The following is an 11,120-nucleotide window of genomic DNA, read 5'->3' as shown; positions in this document are numbered from 1 at the left end:
AATTTACATATATAACCAAGTCTAAACTTTATTTACACAAATCCCCTTTGTTAAAACATATAATATCAAATATATTAATTTTTAATTTATTTTATTATAAAAAAATAGTGTGATGACTATTTTACCCTTTATTATTTTCCTTTTGTTTTTATTTTTCACTTCAATTTAAGGTTTCTTCTTCATTGTTCTTCTCGCCAGAAATACCCCACGACGGAAAAACGGCCAAGAAACTCAAGCCGGATTCTTCATCCTTTCTCGCTGTCATACCTATTATCATCTCCGCCACACCTTCCTCCCCAAAAAAACGGCCAAGAACCCCAAGCCGCTTACCGCCGCCGCACCTCCGCTACCCTTCGCCGGAAAATGACTCCAGATCTAGAGAAAACAATATGGATAATAGGGGCAGATGGAACCGACGGATGGCGGCTTTCAAGAAGTCTTGGTGGAAGCTATGTAAGGTCATAGAGGTCGGTAGTTCATCTCCCTACGAAGCCAGTCTAGTATGGCATCCGGTGAGCTCTGCTGCATTGCGGTTCAATTAAAGTGAGAGTGAAACCCTAGAGTTTGTAGATTTGAGGGTGGATTTGATTACCAGTTGGAGGCATTAAAAGCATCTTATCAGAATTTTGATAAGAAGGTACCTCCGACAGGTTCTCAAAAATATTTTAGCAGCCATTTGAACTAGGGATGTTTGAGTTGCAGGTGGCTTCAGGCCTTGAAAAAGATGTAGTATTGAAAGGGTAAATGGGTAATTTAATATGAAAAAGGGATATATGTAATTGATGTTTAGGGTTGGAGAAATATGTAATTGACAAGCTTAGGAAATCTGTAAATATCTCTTTTTTAAATCCAACTTTCTTTATATAATTTCTATAAATAACAATGATTATTAGAGTTATAACACATGAGGACAGGGAATTTTGTTGCCTAAAGCATTCTCATCCGGTTTTCTATCCCCATTTCAATAATTACACTAAAAACACTATATTTCTCTCTTCTGTTTAATTAAATAATATATTTTTTATACTTTTTTGTACTTTAATCATTACAGTTTTCTCTCTCCGCCCTATAATTTACAAAAAGTCACTACCCTTTCTCAAAATTTACAAACAACACCTACCTTTTCTCTCTCCACCCAATAATTTACACTCACAATCACTAAAAACACCACTCTATAATTTACAAACTCCACTTACAAAAATTTAGGAAACCGGATGAGAATGCTCTAAAGACTTCAAAACATATACTATATTTATAACTTCAGGAAACTTGACTCTGGCATTGCATATATATATTATGATGTCAATAAAAATGTAAAACAACCTAAAATGACAATAAAAGCCCATAAAATAACCTAAAATGACAAAACACAAAATGATTTAAAAACCTAATAAAACATACATGATTTAAACCTATAATGACAATTCATGTTTCAAGGCAGAACAAAAGTACACAAATTCAAAACCCCCTTTGACACATCAAGTTAAATATAAGCAAATACATCATCAATCAAGTTAAAACTCAAATTGGTGAATGCAGCAAACAAAAATGTAGTTGACACCTCAGCATCATAATTTTCAGAAAATAATTTCAAATTCCTTGTTAAGTAAGCTGACTTCAAATTCATCAATCTACATACATGTCATCAGGCTTGTCCCTTTCATCCGAACCAACGCCATCATCGTTATTTGACGCCGAATACTTGTTCCTCGTTATATGCCTGAGCATTCTAAAGTACATGGTCACAATAACATTAAAACACAATGTTTTCAATAATAAATAACGCAAATTATTTATAACAAAATTATCACCTTTCAAGAATCTCGGCTTTTTGATTAATTTCACTCGAAGATAGGACGGGGTCTGCGTTTTTGGGCATTGTAGCCTGCAGTTGGGATTTCTCGTGCAACCACTGCTCGGTTTTGTTGCATTCAGTGTTAACCTGCCGAATAATTAATAACAATTAATAATATTCTTACAAATGAGAGTAATTTACCAAGTTATTACAACAAAAGGACTAGAATCATACTGCATCTTTCTCGTTAGCAGGCAGTGACTGTGCAGCCGAACGATATTCATTAATACAATTCGACAAAGTTTTTGTCGCATGCGCTCGAGCATCTTCTTCCTTGTATCTACTTTCAACGGGATCTACCAACTACATTAACATACAAAATTATTTCATGTACAAACTATATAAAAAAAGTACAGATTTTTCTAACAAAATATACCTTTTTGAGCTCGTGCAACCTTCCAGTATAAGCTTGTTCGGTTTCATCATCACCGTCTTCATATAACCAGTCTTCGGTTTCTTGAAGATTTCTGGATATTCTGTCCCTTTCTTCGTCCGTAGCAAAGCTCCGGTACGAACTTTGAAGCTAGATCAAATAAATATTGGTTAAATATTTGTGCCAAGTATGTAAAAGTAAAAGGCACTAACAATTGCAGTGAACATAACGCTGAGGTGGCAAAATGGGTCAGGTGGCGGGTTGGATTGGCCCAAAACACCTTCTTTCAAAACTTTCGTTGTTTTTAATAAGTATGTCAAATTTGATTACAAATGGTTATAATGTTTTAACAACAATAAATTTTTCATATAAAATGACTTAAAGAGGTTTTACGGGTCAACAATAGACCTTGGAGAACTTTCGGCATGTTTGACTTGCTTCCTTTTAGCTATAACTTTTTTTGGTTTGACCCATTTGATATAAAACATAACCCGAATTGATCAAATCATAAGTTGGTCAAAATGGCCACATACAAGCATAATGAATCAACAGTCGTACCCAAAAACCAATCTGTAATGGAAATGACCGAGCCCAACCCAATCATTTCGGTTTTGCATGAAACTGAAAACCATAAAAAACCAAACCGAGCCCGTAATAACCGAAAAAAAAATACTTTTGTTATTGAATTTATAAATTGTAAATGGTGTGGCCCAAAAACTTTAGACCTGAATGTGGAATAATCAATTAATCATTTAATTAACAAAAAAAAAATTAAGCCAAAATATATTTCCTTGCTTTGCCCTTTACTCAAAACTAACTATTTTTTGGGGTCATATTTTAAGAATAAAAAATTTCAAACCACATGGCAAAACTGAAAAAACCAAAACCAAACCTGTAACACGAAAAAAAAACGACTTTTCTTATTGAAATTATGGATTATAAATGGTGTAGCCCAAAAAATTTAACCCAAAATGTGTAAATCAATTAATCATTAATTATGAAAAAAAGTTAAGACAAATTCATTACTTTGGGTCTTCTTTTTCGGCACAAAATTTTCTAGCCCAAATGGCAAACAAACTTTTCGGTTCAGTTTGAGCCTAAAACCGACCCATTCATACCCCTATTTAATGCAGATCTTTACTGAATCATTTATTCTAAAGAGAAGATATACCTTGTTGCGTGTCATAAACGAAAGATTCGAGTGTGTTCTTCTTTTCTTTAGTTTGCTCTACTTTTATGTCTTGATCTGCTAAAAACCACTCCATCTCTTGAGCTTGCTTTAACTCATCCATTGTTGTTCCACCATAAATATTTTCAGAAAACGTAACCTTCTGCCTGCGCGCCTGTTATTCGTGCACCGAAAAAAATTAAAATTATTTGTGCGTGATAACGTGAGAACTCAACTGCAACATACATCCATAGCATATAAAGATTCTAGTATGGTACTATGATGTTACTTACAGAGTGTGTTGTAGAGGGACTAGACTCAGTGGGCCCACCATTTGACGTGTCATTGTCAACCACTGCTCGTTCTGAATGTGAATGTGAATGTGAATGTGAATTTGCATTGTTACTTGAGTGACCTTCATGTATAATCTGAGACAAGAAACGCAAAGAAAGTTAACTATCATAAAGAAAAGACGTAAAAAAAACTAGGTAATTAGAAAGTATTCTTACCGAAGCAGATTCAATCATTACAATTCCATGAAGATTTAGGCAGAACTTTACTTTGACCTTGACTTTCTCTGAGCTTGAGAAAGGACCAATCTGGAGAAACATTAACACTTTTTGTAAATGCCGAAGATAAAGAGGATTCTCCAAAACACACAAGCACACGCGGACACACACATATAATGCGTGTGACTGTGTGTGTCTTTCTTATTAAAAAAACGTCAAAACCAACTCTTACATACAGACATCTGAAAATAAAGTATTTTTCATTTCGTTGTGGTTTCTGAAAGTAGGGAAATGGGTGTATTAGCAAATGGTCGACCCTTAGCAAATGGTCGACCCAAGATAACTTTTATTCAAAATCAAGTTTTTCTTTTACAAATAATTAGTGTTTCAAACGTTATTTAAATAAACTATGTTTAATGCCGAGGATCTCCCTGGAAGCATGTTAGTATTTTAGTGTAATTGGATTAACTGGTCGATCAATTTAATCATAATAAACAGTAAGCAAGTTCGAATTGTGCGGAGCGCACGCTTGCTTTAGTTTACTATGATGTTAGGGCGAGGGCAGCGCCCCTGGTTGAGGGGTCCTAGGGGCGGCAGCCCCTAGCAGAGTCCAAGGGGCAGAGCCCCTGGCTGGGGTTAAAAATTCATTAGGAAAATGAATTTTATGATTATGTTACACATATCAAAAGTATTATTTGAAGTTTATTTATTAATGTTTTTAAATTTTGAATAGATAACTGCTTCTTGAACTACAACTGCCCTGGAGATTAAAACACGGTTTTTTTCTTGATCGACATTCTCTCTGATTTATCTTCACAAATTCATACTAAATTCTTGTCTCAATTTAGAGTTTTATCCGATTAAGGTGTTAATCTGAAAGTTATCACACGACTCTCTAAATAATCCAGGTTGCTATATTGATTATTGAAATCCCCAAAAAGCAGCCTCTCTATCCCCAGTGATAGAGGTATGGTCTGCCTACATCCCACCCTCCCCAGACCCTACCAATAGCTTCGCTACATGTGGAATTTTACTGGGTATGGTTGTTGTCGTTGTATAGTCTTTCAACAATAATCTAACTTTGTTTGAATTCAAGGATTTAAGATGTTTTAACTTTTATGCATTAAAATATACATTAGGGAACTTTCAACCCGTTGACCTATCTGCTTCCTTTTTTGCCAAAATCATTTCATCTTTTTGAATGTTGCAGATAAAAAATTGCCTAAATCGACCTATTCACAATTAAATAATTCATAACTACTAACTCTGTATAAGCACGGGTTCTCACAAAAACTACAGAACACCACCAACTTTGTATACTGAAAAAATAGAAATGAAGAGTATAGAACTTATAATATCCTTACAGTAAAATGGCTGACTTTAGGTGAAACGCCAGGTGGCAGATCATCCTCGTTGGCATATATAACCTCCAAATAAAAAGTATTATTTCTACGCAATGTAATCATCTTAGCACTTGGAAATTGATGGCCTTTTGGAAACAGCATGCCATTTGGCAGTTTAATGTCTTTACCATCATCTGATTGAAGTCCTATCGCGAAAGGAAACGAATCTTGAACCTACAAGTATTAAATAGAAATTAAACACTGCACAAGCCCTCATTAGCATGAAATATCTAAATTTGGAAAGTTATAATAGAAGGAAAGACAATTTTTTAAAAAAAGGAAAGAAAGAAAGAAAAGGCTAGACGAAAGAGAGACAATAGGCTTGTAAATGAACCAAACGAACGCGAACAGGGCTTGTTCGTGTTCGTTCATTTAACTTTAACCAAACAATGAATGAACACGAAAACTTAAAACGAAAGGATTTTCTTGTTCATGTTTATTTATTAAGAAAACTAATGCGTTCATGTTCGTTTGTGTTTATTCGTTAACATTCTAAGCGAATGGTTCACGGACTTAAACAAACACAAATGAACATAAACGAACAATGTAAACAAATACAAGCGAACACCAATTATAAGTAAAGATAAATATCCTAACTAAAGTCTAAAATACAAATCAAACTGAATTTGAATTTGATTAAGGGATTTAAAATATGAAAATCAAATTGAGTAAATTGATATTAGCAATAATAAATTTGAACGAATATTCTAAAAAGCATAAAGAAACGGAGATAAGTGAACAAATGTAAATGAACCCAAATGAACAAAAATTTGTAGTTTACAGGCCTAGAGAACACTGAGCTTTCTCCTTTTGCACGAATGTAAATAACCGCATTTTCAAATATTTACTTATACAAATACGCAGGATATTAACAAAACGAAATAAAAAAGAGTATTACAAGCAAACCTGATAGTCTCTAACTTTAAAAGACGGGCTAAGCATTGCACAATGAAGTGCACATCCTCTAGCAACACACTCACTTGCGTTAAGCGTTCTTCTCGGTTCTTTCCCAAAGAGAGTTGTTAATTTCCTCATAATAGCTGGTATGCAGGACCCAGAACCGACAAGCTCAATAGCATATATGTCATTAACATTTATTTCAGCATCATTCACAGCCTTAACACAAGGAACAGTAACTTTCTGCAACAAATCTAAACACAGATTCTCAAAATCTTCCCTCTTTATAAACCCTTTGACATCTTTTTCATCCATTAAACATTCAATATTAAGTGGCGCTTCAGCGTTGGCGCTTAAAACTTTCTTCAACTTCTCACACGCTGTCCTAAGTCTTACACAAGCCCGAGTGTTTGTATAAACATCAATATGGTATTGTTCTTTAAACTTGTCAGCAAAATGGTTAAACAAAACTTCATCAAAATCTCTACCTCCAAGATGATTATCAAAAGCATGAGATAATACTTTCAAGTGCCCGTTTTCAAAAGCTGCAACGGTAACCTGAGTGTCACAATGCCCAATGTCAACAAACACGACATTTGTAGGTCCAGAATCGGTAAAATCATTCTTGTAAATACCATAACCTAATGCAATTGCGGTACAATCATGCACCAGTCTCAAAGGTTTCAAACCAGCAATATGTGCAGCATCAAGATACGCGCGTCTTTGCAAATCAGTAAAATAAGACGGAATCCCAATAACACAATCCGAAACAGGAATTTCAAGATTCTTCTCAGCCATTTGTTTAAAATGTGCAAACAACATGCCCAGAATTTGAACCGGTGTAAACGTGTATCTATCGTTTAAATACCGTAAGTGAATCAAAACACCACCATTAGCAGCCTCACTAGTCTCAAACGGAAGCATATTAAGGTCCTTCTGTACAACCGGATTTCTATAACTGATTCCAATCAACCTCTTAACCTGAGAAATAGTGGATTTAGGGTTCATCGTCGCAGATGCCGCCCCTGCAGACCCCAAAAACCTTTGCTTCTCACCAAAACTCACAACTGCAGGCGTCTCACGATTCGATTCATCGTTCAACAACACATCAATCCCGCGGTTTCTGGCAGCCGCAATCACACAGTTTTCATTCCCAATATCAAAATCCTACCACACTCATTTCCAAATTCTATATCCCCTGCACAATTTACAACTATGAAATTTAACTTCACAAAAAAAATCAAGATTTATGTAAACCCGAAAAAAATGAATAAAAATCACAAACTCAAAAAACCCAATTCTTAAAACATGTAGAAATGAATAAATATTACAAACTCAAAAAACCCATTTCGAAAAAAAAAAAACCCAATTCTACTATTAGAATTTAAGTAAACCCAAAAAAAATGAACAGTAATCACAAACTATAAAAATAAAAAAAGCCCAATTCTTGAATCACAATTTCAAGAAGTAGAATCTCAATCGGATGTACAATAATTGCTACTGGTTAATGCTATATTGCTATACATAATAATAACCCTTAACTTAAATCAATGAAATTGAAACAAAACACGCAGAAATGTATACACAAATTGAAGTGTACCTGATTGAGTATGGTGTAAATAAATCGATGGATTAATTATCGCCGAGGATCTACAGAAGGAGGCTGATTGATCGAAGAAGAAATCCAAATTATAATTATAATAATAAAAAAAAAAGTTATTTGCTTTTTTTATATTATTTTTGGTTTACTATTTGTGGTGAAAGTCCAACCGTCGATCAAAAGTGAATGATAACGATCAACTAATAATAAAGATTATAAAAGGAATTAAGAGCATCAGCAGCCATATATCCATATATATAATATAATTACACTAAAAATCATTGTTTTTTCTCTCTTCTGTTTAATTAAATAATACTTTTTATTATTATCTTTTCTTTTTTCTTCACTCACACCCCCACTTTTAGAAAATATTAAAAAATTATACGGAGTGAAACCCTAAATTTAACTTTCCTCTGTACCATTTTCTCTCTCTAAAGATTGTCTTGAGGTTGAGTGTGTAATGAATAGTTTAAAAACTTTAAATTTAGGAGAAGTTTTACTTTTTTACTGTTATGAAAAAAGTTTATATGTTTTTAAGGTGGATTATGAGACGGGTGTGTGTGTTTTTATATTGGAATGAAGGGTAGTTAGGTTTAGTATGGGTTGCGTAATTTATTTGTTGCTTTTGATCATGTTTAAGAGGTTAATTAGGAGTTAACATTTGACGATGTGGGATGAGTTTTGATTTGTATGTAGTATATTTGAATGTGTGGTGCGTGTTGGGGCTCGTTGGGGATTTGAGATAGGAGTTTGTTTATTTAAAGGGTTATGTAGATAAGAAGTTATGATTATGTTATAAAGATCTCCTTGGTCGCTTGTTTGTGCATTAGTCATTGCATAGAGAAGTGGTTGTAATTAAGTTAAAAGTTGTAATCATCACAAAAGAAATACAAAGTCATATTGGGAAGAGTGCAATGGATTCTTTGCTGTATTGTAAAATCAAAACATCAAAATGATAATAACGCACTGAAACATCAAACCACATACTAACATGAAGATGGTTGATTCCTGGTTTGAAAATTCTCCTGATTTTCTACATCGTTTATCTCTAATTAATCCAAGAACACTTCTTGAGACTATGAGTTTGTCTTATACGAAGTTGGGTACTGGGAAGTTGATTTGAGTGGCTTAATTCCTTAGAAGCTCGCAAAGACGAAATTTATGTTTCTTTGTAGTGTGGATACCAGTGGTGAAACTAGTAGTTCAACTCCTGCTGAAAGCAACGGCCTCCAGTGTTCTTGTATTTCTTGTTTGTAATTGTTGTTTATTAATAAAATGTTGTTTTACTTGTTGAATTTTACAGCACATGTCATTTGTAATTATAATAATAGTTTTAATAAACATTAAATTTTATTTCATGATTTTCTTCAACATATTGAACAAACATAATTAAAAGCCTGGAATACGAATGACACCACAACTTACTTTAAAAAAATGAAATTTAACTCTCCTCGGAAAGCCATCCGATGGCGCCAAAGATGTCCAAATCTTGAAGTTCAGGAAACATTTGTGGATCTCATGTGCTTCCTGAGGTTGTGGTTGACCTTTATTTGGAGCTCGATAAAGGTATAAAAAAGTATTATTTAATTGAACATGAAAGAAAAATCCAGTGTTTTTTAGTGTAATTATAGAGATGGGGATGAGAGACGGACCGTGTATGCTCTCACAACCTCATTCGTTACTAAACTAACTCGATGGAATATCAAGCACGTATATCAAATTGCCTACAAGTTGACATGGACCTAACATATACTAGTCCATTGATCATTGATGAGAGAATTCATTACTTACTAGGATATTTTAGCTCATGGTGTTGTCAAACCATGCATCACATGATCTTGAATCTTTCAACATTGACTTAATTAATGCACCATATTGTGTTTCGTCTCAACGTACATCACATGGTTAATCTAGGTATGGCTCGACATCGATAGCGTACCTCATCGACGAAAATGGCACCTTACTCATGTTATTTCAATGCATTGGGCACAGAGAATGGGTTACCACATCATCTAAACTCATAAGAAATTAGGAAGGGAGATGCAATATATAGAAGCAAAAAGAAATACGAAGTCGTATCGGAAAGTAGTGCAATGGATTCTTTGCTTCAATGAAAAGTTTTAGCATCAAAAATGTATCACATCTTCGATTTTCAACTCAACTCAAATCACACAATACAAGCAAATAAAAACTTAACGCGTGTTCATGTAGCTCATTAGTTTAGTTTCTTTAACATACACGGTACATGAATTTTTCTCGAATATTCGGTACATAAAATAAAAATGAAAAAATAAAATAAAATATAACAGAACATTAAACCGATATAATGGCTAGTAGAGTTCCTCTCCTAGAACTAGTATAGATATCAAAACCTGAATTTAGGTTCCACATCCATTGACCAACCAAACTTTGCCAATAATGACTTGTTAAATATCTGTAACAAATTTAAATAATTTCTGTTTCAGAATTCTTAAACAAGGGTAAATAGGTAATTTTACCTTCTCGATGGGGACTTCGTTACGCTTGCACCATGCGACGGTTATTCTAGGATCAAGATAATTGATTTTTGAAGTACCCAAAGCAACTGTTTTCAAATCTTCTTTGGTTTCTTTATCACGTTCCATTTTCTCAATTTTTGCATGAGTTTGATCAATCTTTTTCTGTAATCTGCACATGTGAATTATAAATAATTAATATCATCAGGAATTATTATTATTATTATATGCAATTATGATCGAAAAAGTTTAGTGGCATTACGCTTCAGGGTTCATATTCCTCTTTATCTTTCCATCAGAACCCTTTAATGGTGGTTTCCCTTTCTTTGCACGAGCCAAGTCAGTTTCCAATTCTTCTAAAACACCCTACAATGAAAAAATAACATGTTTATGTGAAGAAATAAATATAACAAACACGGATTATAGTTAAGGAAAGGTAACAAAGAGTAACCTTTAATTCTTCAATTTTCTCATTCAATCTCATCATCTGTGCACTATGAGACTTTGAAACACTACGTTGGTGATTACAAATAATTGCAACCTACAAAACATAATGCGTGAAATTAATATTAGGTGATGTAAATATAAAATGAACTAATTTATAAAAGGATATTAGTTCAACCTCCTTATTTGCTTGGTTGTATATGACTACATTTTCAGCAACACTCCCACCCTTCACGCCCTTATTTAACTGCAACCAGCGAAAAAATAACACCCAAAGTTAACTTTAGCCAAGCAAACGATCGAGGATGAACAATTAAACGAGCAGAGTCTTCTTATTCTTGTAATTGTGTTCATTTATGTACTTTTGCTAGCAGTA

At 33.8% G+C, this 11,120-nt stretch overlaps 1 protein-coding gene and 1 pseudogene across 2 annotated transcripts; both read right to left on the bottom strand.

The window, feature by feature from the left end:
• Positions 1-1,449: 1,449 nt before the first annotated feature.
• On the bottom strand, positions 1,450-7,385 carry LOC143599682 (heat shock 70 kDa protein 16-like; annotated as a pseudogene). Its single transcript, XR_013147334.1, has 10 exons — positions 6,215-7,385; positions 5,270-5,482; positions 3,906-3,995; positions 3,690-3,824; positions 3,408-3,571; positions 3,255-3,264; positions 2,232-2,378; positions 2,030-2,158; positions 1,812-1,942; positions 1,450-1,729 (listed from the first exon to the last, which is right to left on the bottom strand). The product of XR_013147334.1 is annotated as a heat shock 70 kDa protein 16-like (transcript).
• A 2,741-nt stretch (positions 7,386-10,126) lies between these two features.
• On the bottom strand, positions 10,127-11,031 carry LOC143599678 (DNA topoisomerase 1-like). Its single transcript, XM_077077583.1, has 5 exons — positions 10,923-11,031; positions 10,752-10,841; positions 10,563-10,666; positions 10,304-10,472; positions 10,127-10,239 (listed from the first exon to the last, which is right to left on the bottom strand). Exons 2-5 carry the CDS (start codon positions 10,785-10,787, stop codon positions 10,171-10,173), a joined length of 378 nt encoding a protein of 125 aa, XP_076933698.1. The 5' UTR covers positions 10,788-10,841; positions 10,923-11,031; the 3' UTR covers positions 10,127-10,170.
• Positions 11,032-11,120: the final 89 nt, after the last annotated feature.

The sequence above is a fragment of the Bidens hawaiensis genome, unplaced genomic scaffold (genome assembly GCF_021521415.1).
Source record: "Bidens hawaiensis isolate Kalapana, Puna unplaced genomic scaffold, B.hawaiensis_p1.1 tig00052510_1, whole genome shotgun sequence".
Lineage (NCBI taxonomy): Eukaryota > Viridiplantae > Streptophyta > Magnoliopsida > Asterales > Asteraceae > Bidens > Bidens hawaiensis.
Note: the sequence above shows the minus strand (reverse complement) of the source record. Positions and strands in the feature narration are given on the sequence as shown.